The sequence below is a fragment of the Sinocyclocheilus rhinocerous genome, unplaced genomic scaffold (assembly GCF_001515625.1).
Source record: "Sinocyclocheilus rhinocerous isolate Xijiao unplaced genomic scaffold, SAMN03320098_v1.1 scaffold2852, whole genome shotgun sequence".
NCBI classification, from domain to species: Eukaryota; Metazoa; Chordata; class Actinopteri; order Cypriniformes; family Cyprinidae; genus Sinocyclocheilus; species Sinocyclocheilus rhinocerous.
This window is the reverse complement of record NW_015646497.1, coordinates 516,432-534,541: the sequence shown is the minus strand read 5'-3', so window position 1 is coordinate 534,541 and position 18,110 is coordinate 516,432. Positions and strand designations below refer to the sequence as shown.

The window sequence follows — 18,110 nt, the reverse complement described above, 5'->3', positions numbered from 1 at the left end:
TTGTTTTGGTGATTTCAAATGTCAACACTGGCTACCAGAAATCGCTTACCCCACCTTTAAAGCGGCACTGCGCAGACAGATCGGTGCATGACATCAAAGTACCCATTCATCGATCGGTCTGCGCAGTTCCACTTTAAGTCGAATACACCTATAGTTTTGGGTGTTCATTAAGTTCCATCACGAAATATACATCATTTAACCCGAAAAATCAGGTTGTGAAAGTATGTCTATGCCTAGTTTCGGTATCTTTAGGTTCACTTCAAAAATGCCAGTGTGAACGCTAAGTGGACTAGGACCAAATGTATCATTTTCTTTTTTGGTCCAGACCAAACAAACAAAGAGAACCGAACTACAAGTGTGAATGCACCCTTAAAATAAGTATCTTCACAGTACATTTTGTTCATGTTCTTCAGGACTAAAGAACAAAACTTTAATCTCACAACAAACGGCTGTTTTATATAAAGCACAGATGTTTTTCAAGCTGCATGTTACACTTATTTTTATGTCAGGTGCACCTGGTTTGCCTGGATCTAACGGAGACAGAGGATTCCCGGGAGGGCCAGGGCTCATGGGCCCACCTGTGAGTGCTTCCTCACACATTCTGGATAACTCACTTTTTGTTTAAAGTGACAGATGATTCAGAGTGATTAAGAAACACATAAGTACTTAACACTTCTACACTTTAGGGAATACCAGGACCTCAGGGTCTCCCTGGAGTCCCTGGAGAGAAGGGCGACCCAGGCGATGCACTCTCTGTTCGGGGTGTGAAAGGAGAAAAGGGAGACACAGGCTTTCCTGGCACTTCAGGTCTGCCGGGACTCAACGGAAGACCTGGTCGTGATGGAGTTCCCGGTCCCCCAGGCCTCAGAGGACCACCTGTGAGTGTTTGTTCACTTTTCATTAAAAGTACAACTTCTGGGTCTTTTATACAGTTAAGTACATTGATATATAATAATACACAGATATAATAATACCAGGCAGGCCAGGCAATAATAATTGATGATGAAAATAATAATTCTCAGACTACTAAATTGCCATTTTAACTTAGTCAACCTTTGAAGAACATTTTCAACCTCTATTTAACCCTCAGAATTAAAAATGATTCTTTTTTATTGCTCTGCATTTAAGATTTCTATGTAAACTCACTTTTTGTGTTTATTACAAGAAACCAAGACTTTGCATGACTTTAATAACAGGTTCACAAAACAATTTGCAGTGAAATAAGCCATTTTTTCTTACAGGGTTCGGCATTAGTGAAAGGCTCACAAGGTCCATCAGGTGAACCTGGCTTGCCAGGACCTCCAGGAGACAGGGGTCTGTCGGGTCCCCCAGGATTTGGTCCTCAGGGACCTCTTGGAGAGAAAGGTATCCAGGGTGTTTCAGGAAGATCAGGGGCCCCTGGAGCACCAGGTAAAAAGCAATCTTTTTGTCTTGTTTTTAAGTTCAAATTATTTTAAGGCTGTCAGTCAATTCAAAATGTGAATCATATGAATTACACATATGCTATTTTTGCACTAATCAAGGTAAATAAGTGTACATTCCTGTTATGTGATAACTAGAATTGCAGCTGACTACTTTAACTTGTAGCTTGGCATGTTTCAGTGTAGCAGTGATCTTACAATGGACATTACATTATCTCAATGTTTGTCTGAATGGGTAGGTCAGAAAGGTGAACCTGGGTTGGCAGTGTCAGATAAAGGTGAACGTGGACCCCCAGGACGTGATGGAGATCCAGGTTTGCCAGGAAGTCCAGGTAAAGAAAAAACAACTGACTATAGTTGTCAGTATACATTTAGTTGTCTTAAATGCATATGGAGCAGGTGGGGAATTCAGAGTTCAACAGAGACTGGTTCTATATCTGTACAGGTAATCCAGGCCTACCAGGACAGCCTGGGTTCCCTGGCTTACTTGGACCCAAAGGAGATCCTGGTCTTTCTGGTATTGGTTTGCCAGGACCCCCTGGTTCTAAAGGTACAATGTTTTCCTGCAATTGAAACACTAATAGACTCATGTAGATTGTCTGCTGCTATGTGTTTTCCAATTCACTAAAAATAGTTTAAAGGATAAAATGAGCATTATTCATTGAAAAAAGTCAGATTTGGCCAAATACATGCCAGTTAATTTCTCTAGAAACATGTATTGTGCCACATAGTCATTTTTATAACTTGGGTAGTGAGAAACAGTTTTGTCCATATGTCTAACAGTGTTGTCCATATTCTTCAGGATTTCCTGGTATTGCTGGTTCCCCTGGTGGACCTGGTATTCCTGGACGACCAGGTTTGGACGGACTGCCTGGTCAGCCTGGATTACCTGGACCCAAAGTATGAAACATTTAATCTAAACAATACAATATGAATTTATAAACTTCACCTATACATGAGTATTTTACCATCAGGTGATAACCGAATATTTGAATCATCAGTTTCTGAATCATTCTATTGCACATTAACAAAATACTATATACACTTTCATTTAGGGTTGCACCGAATGTTCGGCAACCAAAATTGTTTTATATCACATTTGAATAAGCGAAAAGACCGAATAATATGTACCGAACAATGACGTGACGCGATCAAATAGAGGCGGGCACTAATGCAGCAAACGTGTTTGCAGTGTGAAAGTATTTAAAACTGTCCGAGTAAGACGCAAAAATCATTTCAAGCACAAATCGCCAACAGCGAGAGACTGCTTAGTGCTGCATCTCATGTCTCCGATGAGAAGAGGAAGGGGTGGTTGCTACTGGTTACTGTATGATGATTGAAATTGCGAAATGGCCTTAAACAATTAGTAAATAAACTGCAGAATGATGTTTTCTACACGCACGGATTGCATGTAATCAAACAGCGCTGCACGAGCTCGCGCCGCCAGGGTTCAAAGTCCAAAGCGCGAGGCAAATCTGCGCTGAAACACAATGTTACTCATCAGTTGCTCAGTAACATTTTTATGAATTTTTTAAAGCCATGTAACAATGTGATACCTGCGACAAACATCTTCCCAAATTCTTAATGAGAATCATTTATAAATCTGTTGTCAACAAAAAGAAGCACCGAGATCTTCCTGTGGGTTTCTGCCAAAATAAAAGCTGAGAAAAAGCAACAACTCCCATCAACATTCATAAATGTTAGTATTGTAATTTTACTGTTGTTCTGTAGAATAAAATAAAAAAGACAATAATAATGAAAATGATAATTACCATACAACAGCTCTATTAATACATTTATTATATTCACACATAGTGTTCAAATTGGGATCTGTAATATATTCTACTGTTTTAAAAGAAGTCTCTTCTGCTCAGCAAAGCTGCATTTATTTGTACAGTAAAAAAAAATACATGCCTGATTCAAGTCTCAAAAATGGCCAAAAAATATTATTTTACTAACTTATTAATTTTAAATTAAATTGTGCTTTGTTGGTATAATGTCTGCTATGATGTTAAACAATGTTCAGTGTTAAGTAAATATTTTTAAATTGTTGTTTTGTAATTGATTTTTTTATTTGAAAAGCAGGACAAAACAGTAAAAAGCACATTTTGGCTATTTAATTTATGCAATGGTGAAAAAAATGGCAAAATACATGGGGGGGAAAAATGCCAAAAACCGTGTTCGGTATTCGGCCTTCGGCCCAGTGTTTCATTTTATTCGGCTTTGGCTTCGGGTAAGAATTTTCATTTCAGTGCAACCCTACTTTCATTCAAAATTTTGGGGTCAGTAGGATTTAAAAAAAAAAATGTAATACTAAATTAATGCTGAATTTTATTCAGCATGGATGCATTAATTTGATCAAAGGTGATCGTAAAAACATCTGTGTTAAAATATTTCTATTTCAAATAAATGCTGTTCTTTTTAAATATATGAATTAATCAAATAATTCTGAAAAAATGTCATGTCAAATGTAAAAAAAAAAGTCAAAAATATCAAATATCATGTCAAAGGTTTCTGAAGGATCATGTGATGGCTACTAAAAATTAAGCTTTGCCATTGCAAGAATAAATTACTTTGAATATGAAACATTTATTCAGAACAAAACAGTTATTTTAATGCTGTTTCACAATATTGCTATTTTACTCTTTTGACAAATAAATGCAGCCTTGGTTGAGCATATGAGACTTATTTCAAAATGTTAAAAAACCTTACAGACTTAAAGTTTTGAACGGTAGAAAATATAGTTTTGGATTCATTCAATAATTCATTCATTTGACATTTTAATCAGTTGATGACTGAATAATGAAAGGAGTACAAGTGCAAACTGAAATTTGCAGGAAGAAATGAAGCTGCTATGTGCATCTGTTTTACTTTTTTATGCTTGAATTATGAATTATGGGCAATATAGTGTTTACTGGTTGTATGCAATAACTTAGAGTGCATTATGGTTATAAATAAGTGGACTGTATTAGGAATTAATAGCTTTAAGCTTAAAGTGCTCAAATGAGTGTCTTTGTCCCCAAAGGGAGAGACTGGTTTTGGTCTACCTGGACCTCTAGGCCCTACAGGATTACCAGGCAGTAAAGGTGCTCCCGGTTCTAAAGGTGATCCTGGTTTCCCTGGAAGCCCTGGTGCACCAGGTCGTCCAGGTCTTGACGGGGCTTCTGGATCTAAAGGTAGAGATTAAATAGTAATGTTGGACTGTAAACAAATTAGATACCTTTAAATTTTTCTAACATGATTTTTTTTTTATTATTTGCAAATGATCTTTGCATTTTCATTTTGCACTTAGGTGATCCTGGTTTTCCTGGTGGTCCTGGTTCTCGTGGCCCCCCAGGGCCCCCTGCCTTTGGCCTTCAGGGCCCCCCTGGTCCTCCTGGAGCTCCTGGCTCTATGGGGTCTAATGGTATGTCTGCAATTTTTTTTATTAAAAATGTGTCCAAATATAAACGGAGAAGCTCTTCCTGTGGACTATTCAAGCATTTAATGAACTGTGAGACCAGAACGAATCTTGAATTAGAGATATTCTTGTAAAAATATTCTTTCTTTGTCTAATAAAACATTATTTTGAGGATTATAAACCTTATGCATGTAAAACTTGCCAATAACTTCTTGGAAGTATAAAAAAATGTGCGTTCGATAAAGTGTATCTCGTAAGCTTTATCAAACACTGATGTTAGGACCACTATTATGGTTCTTAGTAAAACAACTCTGTAGTGTTTTACTATATCAAACCATTGTCGTCTTCTCTTCATCAGGAGTCCCTGGTGTGAATGGAGAGAAAGGAGACCGTGGCCCCCCAGGTTCGAGTTTTCCAGGGTTGCAAGGTGACAGAGGAAGCCCTGGACTTCCTGGGCCTCCTGGTTCTGCTGGTCCACCTGGGGGTCCAGGACTACCTGGTCAAGATGGCCTATCAGGACTGCCCGGTAATATGATGAGAGCAATATCCCCTGATGTTATCACATTTTACTGTATTTAATATATACAATGTATGTCTTGTTTCTTTATGGTCTTTCTCTACTAATCCTATATCATTATTACAGGGCCTAAGGGAGACATTGGTGGGATGGGTGCTCCAGGACCTGCAGGTGCCCCTGGCAACCCTGGCAGACAAGGCTTTTCAGGACCAAAAGGTCTGATACCATTTTTGGCTTTAGCTCAAATTTCTGAAACAATTTCATAAAGTCCCTTGTAGAGTGAAATATTATTGTGCTCTGTGCCCCGGCAGGAGATGACGGTGTCCCAGGACGACCAGGAAGCTCAGGTTTCCCAGGATCAAAGGGAGACAAAGGTGACCCAGGCATTCCAGGCCCACCTGGCCTAGGCCCACCTACAGGTCTACTTAAGGGACAAAAAGGAGAACCCGGATCTCTAGGTGAGCTGCTACCTTCATGTAGAATTACTTAATTTCTGAACTTATATGTTTTGTTTTCTTTGTATGTATGGATTACTTGGGTTGTTACATCCATCTGGTGAAAATGTCATGTCAACAGCACCTTTAGAAATATATTTACTGGGAAAAATGGTGACGTGTTCAATACTTATTTTACCCGCTGTATATATACATATATATATATATATATATGTGTGTGTGTGTGTGTGTGTGTGTGTGTGTGTGTGTATATGTTAGGACGTTCACAAATAAATAGAATGGGATTTGAAAATAAAAAAACACATTCACAAATATGTTTTTATGTCACAAACGCAACTATGCCTGGCATTCATTTGTGAATTCACTGCACTCATGGATTTTAAAACATCTCTACCATCAAGACACACAAATCCACATTTCGCTGGCCAATCGTAGCATGTTCTTGATGCAACCAGTCACATTTTGCTTTACAGTCAAATCTAAACCCATATACTAGTGGTCACCAATATAGATTTTTTTGATTGTCCGATGGCCAATATAAAGTAAAAACATATGATAAAGAAATAACCTAAAAACCTGCTATTAAATTTATATTTGTTTAACATAATTTTTTAGTCAAATAATTACAAATTATTTGAAAATGAGTACATTTTTGATTTACTAAAATCTGTGAAATAAATATATGCTTTAGATAGCAACTAAATGGTATTATGGTGTTTTCAAAAATAAAGAAATAAACAATGTAACCAACAGTTTACTCAGTAATCCAAAAAGTCTGTGTGCACTGGGGGTTATATTTTCTCAAATAAAGACCATTTAATGGCCAAAAAAGTCCCATTTATGACAATTATTGACCGAACAGAAAAACGTATTAGCCAATGTCGATAATTATAAAATGCCCAGTGTCAGCTGGTGTATCAGCCTTGGCGAAATGTTGGTCAACCACTACTTTCTTCATAATTATCTTTTCTCATACCTTTTCTTTGTGATTGGTACATCAGTGGGACCATCTCTTATTTAAAGAAAACTGGGTCCCTCCTTGACGTGTTTTTTCCAAATTCAGAATGAAAAGAATTGATCCTTTTAATCCCCTCATATATTTTGGTCACTCCACGATTCTCTTTATTTGTTTTGTAGGTTTTAGCGGACCACCAGGAGCAAAGGGTATTCCCGGTATCACTGGAGATCCTGGTCTCCCTGGGCAAGATGGAAGGCCGGGTCTACGGGGACCTCCAGGTAAAGCAGACAAGTGCACATATTTGAGCCATAAAAAAAGCATCTTCAATCAACTAGTGTACTGTATGTGCATATGTACTATTCAATGGGTTTTGGTTGACAAGTTTAATGGATTTTGTCTTGTCATGTCATGTTTAGGCCTCAAAGGTGATCCTGGTATTCCAGGAACTCCAGGGTCTCCAGGAGCCCAAGGACTGAAGGGTAGCATGGGGGAGATGGGATTACCAGGTCAGCTCTTCATTCTCGTACAACTCAAAACCATTGACCGTTGTTTCTGAGGCTTTGAAATCTTAAAGCTAGACTGAGCCAATCTTTTTTGTTATAGGAGTTCCTGGAGTGAAAGGAAACTACGGCCAAACAGGCCGATCTGGCCAGCCTGGTTCCCCAGGAACACCAGGGTTCCCGGGACCCAAAGGTGATCCTGGCTCACCAGGATTTGGATTACCGGGAACTCCTGGGCCAAAGGTAAAAACATCATGTTTTCTGCTTAAACATTGAGAATATTTACTTTAATATTTAATCCTATTAAATTCCCAGGGTGAACCAGGCCCTCCAGGATTTCCTGGAACCCCTGGTCTGAAAGGCCAGCCTGGCCTTTCAGGATCTTCAGGCTTGCCTGGTAGCCCTGGACCAAAGGGTGATCCAGGACTCCCAGGATTCCAAGGTGCACCTGGCATTCCTGGCCCTAAAGGTTTGGATGGTGCTCCAGGCACTTCTGGTCCTAGTGGAGCATCTGGTAGGCCTGGAGATCCTGGACGACCTGGATTAACTGGCCTCCCTGGTGATAAAGGTCTTGCTGGACGTGATGGTATTCCAGGACCTCCGGGACAAAAGGGTGAACCAGGTTAGTCTGAATCCAAAAGAAATCAAAAGTGCATTGGATGTGCTCAATGAAGTATATGTATCTAGAATCATTTGTTTTTAACTTTCTACCTAGGCACTCCAGGCCTTGGTGGCCCAGGCCCACCCGGTTTCCCCGGTTCACCAGGTAAAGTACTGAATGATATTTTCATGTATCTTCATTTTTACACCAGAGAACTTGTAACAAAGTCCTCATCATAATTTTCATAGCAAATTTACAATAATTGGCTGTTTTTATAGGGACTAAAGGAGACCCTGGTTTTCCGGGTCCTGCCGGTAGTCCTGGATTTCCTGGTCCAAAGGGTGATGCAGGATTTCCTGGGTTGCCTGGCCCAGTTGGTTCTGGAGGACCACCTGGGCCTCCAGGCCTGCCTGTACAGGGACCTAAAGGTTTCCAAGGCACACCTGGTGCCCCCGGAAGAGCTGGTAAGTTAAGCATCTTATCCTTTTGGCCAGCTCTGCCCTCTGGGTTTCAAGCCGACATTTGCCTTTATTTTGGTTTAATTTTAATAAAGAGTAGCCTGGAGTAGAATGTCTAAAAAAGAACAAACTCTTAAAATAAAATAAGTTTTTTATCCAAAATAAGTATCCAAAGAATTGTTTTAAGCAGAACTTCTAAATTGGCCAACGAAAACACAATTTTGTAATCCCTTCAAATACTGGCTTCACCACATACTTCTAATATTTAATACTGTGCTTTACCACAGTGTTTGTTGTTTTTCTTATGTATGCCTACACCCAACAGAAGCAAAACAAATCGTCTGGTAATTCACACAACTTACACACTGTTTAGTTTAAAAAGGAACTGAATGTATTAACAACATTAATTTTTATCTGCTGTCAGCCCCAGTACTAAGTCATAAATCTGTTTTAGAACTTCAACAAAAAAGTTTGGTACAAGTACTCCTGTTTGGGAATCACTTCATCAGCACATGTAATATTATGATTGTGAACCAGAGGGCATACTGGCTTTGTTTTTGTTGGTTTGGCTGATTTGCATGGAATATTGCACAAGCAGTCATGATTATGCCATATCCATGTCCAATGAGCACAAATACACTCACTCTTTAGATGACAGAGCACAAGACACACTGTTTGCATTACCTTCACTGCAAGTGATCTTCTGTTCTCATCACTCCCTTCCTTTATTGTGTACCGGTTTGTCATGTGTTAGAGAGAAGTGAAGGATGTGCATGCATGAAGAGGTTTTGTGCAGTCATTGTTTCACAGTTGCCCAGTCAGGGCTTTATGAGTATTACACACAGCTTTCACTATCCAAGGTTAGCTGTTCACCCGTCCATTCATCTATCATCATTCACTCTTGTGTGTCTTCACTTCCACCCGTCCCTTTTTCTCAGCAGTAAAAGCTGCAGTGTTATCCACAGGACGCTGTCTATGTCTGTCTGTCACCAAATGAAACGAGGGTGCATCTGGCATTTTTGCATGAGAAATGTGCTGATTTGTAAGAAATGAAAAGCCATTGCAAGACTATCTAAAATGGGCTCCACCTTGGAAAAAAGAGCAAAAACATTAATGAATTCTGCTGCACTTCATATAAAATAGATATAAAGCTTTTGAATTTGATGAAGAAGGAGACCATTTTGGCTAGTGTCTGTTGGGCTTATTTTTACCCAGGCACGTTCTGGGTATCATATGCATTTTCTGTTTTACTTCACTTTTCGTGGGAATGGCTCTGCTCCTCCTGATGACATTGGATCTTTGCAGGCTCGGCAGGTCAGCTTCTTCATGTTATAGAGCTGATTTTTATGCTACAACGCGTAACTGTATTAGAATGAATTTTAATTTAATCTACCTATTAATGATTTGTGATTCATCTATATTATGTGTCTACACATGTAGCTCTACTTTGGTTGTACAAGTATATACAAAATAATATAAAAATAGTATTAGTAATAGTAGTATTACCACATTGTAAGTGTGTAGTGTAAGTGCAGATAACCATATCCTGTTAGTATTAGAGTAGATTATCAGATTTTGCACATGCACAAGGATATTACTATGTAGGAATTTGCCTATAGTATGATTATGAATGTCTCATGTAAATATCTCAACCCGACTGCAACAACTCAATTAAGCCAGAATTCCAAGAGCAAGTATTTTTTTGAAGAGAATAGCAGAAAACAATATGCATGTCTTGATTATATGGAATATCATGACTATACTATGTACAGCTATATTCAGTTATGTGTTGAACATGCTTTTTTGCAAACTTTTTTGCTAAGTTTGGCTTAACCAGAATAATGATGAGCATGTACACACTACCATTCAAAAGTTTGGTGTCTATAAGTATTTTCCTCGCCAAAGCTGTTTGAAAAACACAGCAGAACAGTAATATTGTGAATTAATTAATTTTGTGAAATTTCAAATTTCTGTTTTCTATTATTTTATTTTTTTTTAAACTTTTGAGTGGTTATGTAAATGCAATGTCAAATATGCTAATCTGTTTCTTCAGTAATGCATTCTGTAAAACAATTTGAAATAACTTATCTATTCTTCAACACATCACATTACTTGTGTTGCTGTGCTCTGTATTTAAAACTTTTACCTTGTTCTTTGCTTCTCCTCTTGTTGGACTTTTGGGAACCCGTTGACCTTTGACCCCTCTATAGGTCCTGCAGGTTAGACATCTTGGTTTGATACTCACCTGTGTCATGCTGTGCACTTCCATTTGTTATTAGATGATTTACCTCTGCATATGAGGTTGAGTGGGACTCATTCTTCATTTTAGATGTTTAACTTTCTTATCCCCATCCAATTATAGGAATATAGTTATGAGTGTTTAGTTGATCTCTCTTTGTGCCTTCTCCAAGAATATCCCAGAACCATTCAGCACACCACATACAACAATATACATGATAAACATGCACACAAATCCGGACATCAATGCTTGGTTAAATAATATTGACAATGATTTCATGTTGTAAGATGAATCCTGTTTGTTAATCAGGTACCACTGAAACGGGTAGAAACTGATTTCTTTTCTGTGAATGTGAAGGTTCTCCTGGCCCTGAGGGTCCCCGTGGACCTCCAGGTAGTGGAGGAGTAAAAGGTGAGAAGGGCATGCCTGGACTCCCTGGGATACCTGGTGCACCAGGACTGAAAGGAGATTACGGTCCCCCTGGCTTTTCGGTAAGCACTATAGATGTGGTTTAAAAAGAAAGTTTAGTTATTGTTAGCAAAGGCTTTCGTACAATTTGCATTTGTAGAATCATTGTAGGCTGCATTTGGTTTATGTGGGTTTTCTGACACTTTGCTGAAAAGAGGGCAATATTTTGTTTTGTTAATGGCTCTCTGGAATATATGATTCTGACTGGTCAATTCTAACATACTCTGGTCAGATATTTCTTGATAATGACCGCTAAATGATATGATTGGCAACCAATTTCCTGCATAGTAGTTCTAGTATGTCTTTGGTATCTCTGCTGTCTCACGTGATAAAATTATTTCAAATAATATAAAGAGTTGTTCATTTATTTATAAATTTCCATTTATAATATTAATTTAATCGGATAATGATTTGTTTTTTAAAAGGGTACTCCAGGAAATCCAGGACCTAGCGGCCTGAAAGGAGATACTGGACCTCAAGGTGTTCCTGGATTCCCAGGTCGGTTTTCCTTCTACAACCATTAAGGATTTGTTTACAAAAATAATAAATGTCTGTAATTATTTATACACCCTAATGTTGTTGAGTCCCATTTGCTGTTATTTATTTCATGGAACACAAAAGGATAATTTTTTAATATTCTAAAAATGGCATATGAAGCACAGTGACAGATTAGTTTCAAAATTACATTCAGAAAATGATCATTTGAATTTTTACTGTTTTTGCTATATTTTTTAATCAAATAAATTGATCATATGTGTGATTCTTCATAATTCTTCTTTTGTGTTCCACACGAAAACATAACAGCGTACATGTCTGGGACAACATCAAAGTGAATCTGTAATAAAATGTGTAAAGGTTAATGTTTGTTGTGAAGCTGTATTTATGAATGAGTCTTATCCACGTAACCTCTGCATGTTATAGGACCTAAAGGACAGCTTGGCCTTCCTGGATCTAATGGCAACCCAGGAGAACGTGGTGACACTGGAACACCAGGTGAGTCATTTTAAAACCTGGATATTTTTCCCCTTACAATTCCAATGAAAATGCATCCTCTAATACTCCTCTCCCCTCTGTTGACCACAGGTTCTCCTGGTGAGCCAGGCTTTGCTCCAAACCCAATTCTTTTGAAGGGGGAGCGTGGTCAATCTGGACCACCTGGTATCCCAGGCAGCAGAGGCCCAACAGGTCCCTTGGGATTGCAGGGTCTTCCAGGTTAGTGGATATATTTAGATTGTACACAGTACAGTTAAAAAATGTTATAGCTGATACCTGATCTGGGCTGTGCTTCTCAAAAGCATTGTGAGCTTTAAGCTGATCGTAGAGACCATTGGTGCCATTGGTTATATGATCTACTTAGGTTTACGATGCTTTTGGGAAAAGCAGCCCTGGTCTTTTTCCTCGTCATGTCTGATTTCATTTCTACCTTTAGGTTCGCCTGGTGACCCCGGAGACCCAGGTCCAATGGGACCTCCAGGATTTACCGGCTCACCAGGAAGGAAGGGAGATACAGGACCAGCTGGACAACCAGGTAATGTTAAGGTCCAAGACGTGGCTTGGTGGGTAGACATGTTGCACAGGGCTTATCCAAATTCAAATCCAGCTTGGGTCATGTTCCAGTACTTGGTGCATCTCCACTGTCTTGTCCAATAAAGGCCAAAAGGCCTTTAAAGATTCAAGTTTTTAAAAAATGTAAAAAGGTTATTCACCTAAAAATGAAAATTCTGTCATCATTTACTCACCCTCGTGTCTTACCAAACCCCTAAGACTATACAGATTTAATTTAGGCTATTATTTATATATAAACACATACATAGAACGCGTTACAAGCGGTAAACGCTGAAGCTTATGTGTACATCACGTGTGTCACACACTAGAACAAACCTCATGGTTCTCGTGCATTACACACATGCTCAAGCTTTCATGTTTACCATATTTGATGTGCTCTATGTATTAGATGTAAATAAAAGCCTAAATTAAAGGGGTCATGAACTGCCTTTTTTATTATTTTGTACTGTTCTCTGAGGTCCCCTTATAATGTTATCAAGATTTTTACATCAAAAAACATAATTTAGAAATAATAAGCTATTTTCTGTCCTGTTTTGACTCCCCTCATCAGAACGCTCTGTTTGAATAGGCACGATGGATTGTAGACTCAGAAGTAAACGCCCACTGCTATGATCGGCTAACACTTGCGTATGTTTGACAGCCTACATCCTTCATAGATGGACGCTGCTGTGATTTAGGTCAAAAAATAAATACTAAGTACATATCAAACGATCTGTAATAACAGACAAAGCAATAGTGACAAGGTAATAAAAACAGTTACTCACACTTGTGTGGTGCGACATTACTGTTGGATCCAATATTGACTATATTGCCTTATAGTCATTATATTATAATGCACAGCATTGTCTTTTAGTTTCAATCATTCTGAAAATCCTGCATGGAATTGTGCCTTGTTTGTAAACGAATCCGTGGTAAAAAGAAGTGAACAAAGGACCAATTCCTTACTGGCGTGGTTTGGAACTTCATTAAAAATAAAGTTCATCCACTCTTTCCTTATGTTGGGATCAGAAGGAAGGCAATGCAAAGACTCTTTTACCACAACTTAGCACTGCACAGTGTCTTGCTGTATTCACAGCCATCATTATCATTTTGTTTCTGCATAGACCTGCATTCGCCTCTCGTTATTTACACTACATGCATGAAGCGGTGGGCGGGGCTAATCAGGCAGCGATGTAGAAGCAGGTGTTGATCTTCTGCAGAGGCGGTGTTTAACCACACTATTACATCATAGAGTGGCACATCACAAAAGCTGTCATTCTGGCAGACTGGCTTCAATATAAGCTGATTTTAGATTAACGAGTATGTTTTGAGTTCTGAAACATACAGGATGTTTTATAGCACAATGACCGCTTATATGTCAAAAGATCAAGGGAATTTTGGTTTCTCAGTTCATTACTCCTTTAAATCTGTTCATGTAAAGTGATCGTATCTCTTCAAAAGACTTGGATTAAACTGCTTGATTCATATGGATTCATTTTCCATTTATGATGAGGGTGTGTAGCAATACCTGACATTATTGCTGATATGAAGGTGAGCAAATGATGACAGAATTTTCATTTTTGAGTGGACTATCCCTTTAAGGATCATCCTTAAAATTGGTGGCTCTATTATTCTTTTTTCAGATTTTTGGAAACAGCAGGAACAGGAAGCTTATAAGCAGTGCCTGAATCTTCTCCACTTCCATGTATCATCCTCACAATAACCATAACTTAATTATTTACAGGTTCGCGTGGTTACCCCGGCCCTCCTGGTCCAGAAGGGATTCAGGGCCTTCCAGGTATCGCAGGATCATCGTCTGCCGCACACGGTTTTCTGATCACGCGCCACAGTCAGACCACAGAGGTGCCATCGTGTCCTGGAGATACAAGACTCATCTATGACGGCTACTCTTTACTCTATGTGCAAGGCAACGAGAGGGCGCACGGACAGGACCTGGGTGAGTGTCCCCCAAAACACACAGAGCACACGCATGTAGTATTTTCTTTCTCACATCACATTTATCATGACTAATATGTTTTTTTCTTCATTCAAATTAACATCAGGTTCGGCTGGTAGTTGTCTACGTCGTTTCAGCACGATGCCTTTCATGTTCTGCAACATTAACAATGTCTGCAACTTTGCTTCCCGCAATGACTACTCCTATTGGCTGTCCACACCACAGCCCATGCCCATGAACATGGCTCCTATCACTGGAGAGAGCATCAAACCTTTCATCAGTCGGTAAGAGAAGGTCACTCTGACACAGATGATGAGTAGGAGTGGAATCTGTGGTTTGGCAAATTTACCTGAATCTATTGAATTGTCTGAATCATTTTGTGTGTGTGTGCAGGTGCTCTGTGTGCGAAACTCCAGCCATGGTGATTGCTATACACAGCCAGACCATTCAGGTGCCATCCTGCCCGGACTACTGGGCCGTGCTCTGGATCGGTTACTCCTTCATGATGGTATGCACCATATGCACTCTTGGGGGAATTTATTTAGAAAGAATTGAATATTAGTAATATTAGTAAGCATTAATCCGCCAAATCAAAGTCTAACTTACATATAAGAAGCCATTTTATCACGTGACAAGAGAACCATAAAACTGTTGACCCAGTTAGAACTGAAGTTCTCAACCTTTTTGACTCCAAGGCCGAAGGCCCCCCATTGTCACAACAATATTTGAAGGCCCCATTGTAGGCTTTCTCTGGTACTTTCTACTGTAATGATGTGACAAAGCATTCTCTTTTATTTACAGAAACTAGAAGTGTGCAAACATTAAAATAAGTAACTAAGATAATTAAGTTTATACGTGCTGAATGTTATTTTTAACCATTTTTTTATTTATGATTTTCCAATCATTCCTGATTTACTGGATAAGGATTAAAGATAAGAATTTTTAAAACATAGTTTTACTTATAATTTTTATCAAATAAAACATTTTATTTAACTAAAACTTATAAATCGCCTATGGTGTATTAAGATTTTATTAATTTACATGATTTTTACAAGTCTGAAAGTCAAACTTTTAGAATGAGGTTACGTCTTGTATCCAGGTTTTTAAGACTGTGGGAAACCTGGATATTTAAAGCTGCAGTCCGTAACTTTTTTTTTTTTTGTTAAAAATGATCCGAAATCAATATTTGAGCAAGTACATAACCAGCCAGTGTTCAAAACTATCACCTTACTTACTTTATTACATTATAATAATGTTTTCTGATTTGAGTACTGGTAGGAATTTGTGGGAAATTACGTCACGCCTGTAAACATAATGAAGTTGTCCCAGCTAGTATACTATATCACACGTGAGGATCCTGCAGATGGAGAATAAGAAATATCAAATAATTAAATATAAGAAATATCTTGATTTTGAGTTGTTTTGGCTTATTTTAAACATTGTTTCGTTATTGTTATTTGATGTCATCTTAGGCCCTCTAGTGAGTCCCGGCTTCCTGATTCACTGCATTAAGACCATTGTGATAAAATAAATGTACTTCCTGAGATTCATAAAGAACAACAACAAAACATTTTGAAAACAATAATGAAGTAACAACAATAATTTTTGGTTTTAAGGTGTCTTTGTTACACATTACATGTACTTACTATTATAATAACAATAAATTATTCATAATTACATGCAAGTAACCCTAATCCTAACCATATAGTAAGTACATGTAGTTATTTAATATTACTCAGTACTTAAATGTATAATTATACTGCAACAAGGACACCTTAACTTAAAGTGTAACCAAATTTTTATACTGGTTTACATCACATTTTTAAACTCTTCAAGTCCAAGTTGAAATGTTGTTCAAATAAAAACAGCATGAATATAAAAGTTGCGTTTTTAAAAACTGGCATATTTTTGAAAAGATCTACTACATCCTTGTTGGTTTTTGCCTCACATTCATTACTCACCTTGCTCTGTGTAACAGCACACCAGTGCAGGTGCTGAGGGCTCAGGTCAGGCTCTTGCCTCTCCCGGTTCCTGTCTGGAGGAGTTCCGCTCGTCTCCGTTCATCGAGTGCCACGGTCGAGGCACCTGCAATTATTACAGCAACTCGTACAGCTTCTGGCTGGCCACTGTGGATGTGAATGAAATGTTCAGGTAATATTTCATTCCAAACTATGACAACTTCAAAAACAACAATTCTTCTTGGCAGCTTTCTTGAAAACTGCAAATGTCACACTGTTTTAAAATCAAAAGATGTCTATCAGAGTCTTTTTTTCTCTCTGCCCAAACAGAAAGCCGCAGTCAGAGACACTGAAAGCTGGAAACTTGCAGACCCGTGTGAGCCGCTGTATTGTGTGTATGAAGAGGACGTAACGTAGTGACATTTTTGCAGTCTGTTGTTATTGTTGAGGATCAGCCATCACTTAAAACGACTGCGGGGCCATCATGCTGATTTCCAGTGAAGTTTCATTGGTGCAGTATCTTCACATTTAACTCTATGGTGCTACTGTGTGACACAGCAAAAGAAACTGAACAAAATCAATGAATTTATTAGTCTTTTTTTATTTGAAAGAAGTACCTCAAAAGAAAAATGCAGATCCAGCAAGGTGCCATGGCAGTTGTGACAACAATGTGCATTAGAATTTTCTTTTTTTCTCTAGAGATTCTTTTCATGTAATATTTTCCTACAAGAATTTTGATGTTGGTACACAAATGGTACATTTTTGGGGAGAAGCACTCTCTCGCTTTTTTCTATTTTCTTTCGAGTGGAATTGTCTCCATGTTACCAAATCGGCACTTTGAACAAAAATCAAAGAGACGAAATGCACTGAAGCGCTACATTAATGGGACTGCTTTTTTAAGGCTATCGTTTTTCCCCAATCACTTTTTCTTCTTTATTGGTGGTACTAACACTGCTGTATCAGGACTTTTTTAGCAATGTGTCATTTATCTCTTTTTGTAAGTAATAAAATGTGTATATTGTGTAAAACACCTTTTTAGCGTAAAAACAAAACAGATCTTTTTAACAAATTTCTGGGTTCTTTGTCAGTATGCTCACCACTCACTCCTTTATTCACATATTAGTTCCACATTCTTTTACACTGACATTTGTACAAAGAACTTTCTTTAAATTAAACAGTATTTTATAAATATATATATTAAAAAGAAAGTATATATCCAGAAACTTGATTTGGCTGTAGGAGGGTTTTTTTCATTCAGTAGTTGTTCTTCATAGCACATATGCGTAAATTGAATTGTTTTTACAGACCTCTCCTCTCTTCAGATTTCATTTAACCAGCAAGCACATTTCTGTGAAAATCCATCAAATACTAGTGTTATGAATTTGTAAACTTTTCAGTAGTTCTTATGTGTTATATTATGCCACAGTGTGGCCTGTCACTGCTTCAGATTAGATGAACCACTGTCTGTCAGCAAATGTGAACATAGACTACACTGTGGCATATTATATTACAGTTACATAATATATACATGGTTTTGTTTATGCGTAGTTGTACACAGTACATACCTACAATTTGCTTATAGTGATGGTTCATCTAACCTAAAACAGTGAAGATCTTTTCACATGTCATCATG

At 38.1% G+C, this 18,110-nt stretch overlaps 1 protein-coding gene across 1 annotated transcript in view; it reads left to right on the top strand.

Annotated features, from left to right (window-relative positions):
* The window catches only part of LOC107707901 (collagen alpha-5(IV) chain-like), an 18,189-nt gene extending 879 nt beyond the window's left edge, over positions 1-17,310 (top strand). Inside the window, exons 2-29 of the mRNA XM_016512011.1 lie at positions 510-580; positions 687-878; positions 1,242-1,410; positions 1,661-1,753; positions 1,867-1,971; positions 2,224-2,321; positions 4,447-4,597; positions 4,714-4,827; positions 5,180-5,347; positions 5,465-5,554; positions 5,650-5,796; positions 6,931-7,029; positions 7,168-7,257; positions 7,355-7,494; positions 7,567-7,873; positions 7,967-8,017; positions 8,131-8,316; positions 10,521-10,529; positions 10,907-11,040; positions 11,443-11,515; positions 11,939-12,010; positions 12,101-12,229; positions 12,447-12,545; positions 14,307-14,519; positions 14,626-14,803; positions 14,913-15,027; positions 16,498-16,670; positions 16,808-17,310. Coding sequence (XP_016367497.1) covers positions 510-580; positions 687-878; positions 1,242-1,410; positions 1,661-1,753; positions 1,867-1,971; positions 2,224-2,321; positions 4,447-4,597; positions 4,714-4,827; positions 5,180-5,347; positions 5,465-5,554; positions 5,650-5,796; positions 6,931-7,029; positions 7,168-7,257; positions 7,355-7,494; positions 7,567-7,873; positions 7,967-8,017; positions 8,131-8,316; positions 10,521-10,529; positions 10,907-11,040; positions 11,443-11,515; positions 11,939-12,010; positions 12,101-12,229; positions 12,447-12,545; positions 14,307-14,519; positions 14,626-14,803; positions 14,913-15,027; positions 16,498-16,670; positions 16,808-16,889 — 3,548 coding nt within the window. The 3' untranslated portion in view covers positions 16,890-17,310. The remainder of the gene's footprint in view (positions 1-509; positions 581-686; positions 879-1,241; positions 1,411-1,660; positions 1,754-1,866; positions 1,972-2,223; positions 2,322-4,446; positions 4,598-4,713; positions 4,828-5,179; positions 5,348-5,464; positions 5,555-5,649; positions 5,797-6,930; positions 7,030-7,167; positions 7,258-7,354; positions 7,495-7,566; positions 7,874-7,966; positions 8,018-8,130; positions 8,317-10,520; positions 10,530-10,906; positions 11,041-11,442; positions 11,516-11,938; positions 12,011-12,100; positions 12,230-12,446; positions 12,546-14,306; positions 14,520-14,625; positions 14,804-14,912; positions 15,028-16,497; positions 16,671-16,807) is intronic.
* The last annotated feature ends 800 nt before the right edge of the window (positions 17,311-18,110 follow it).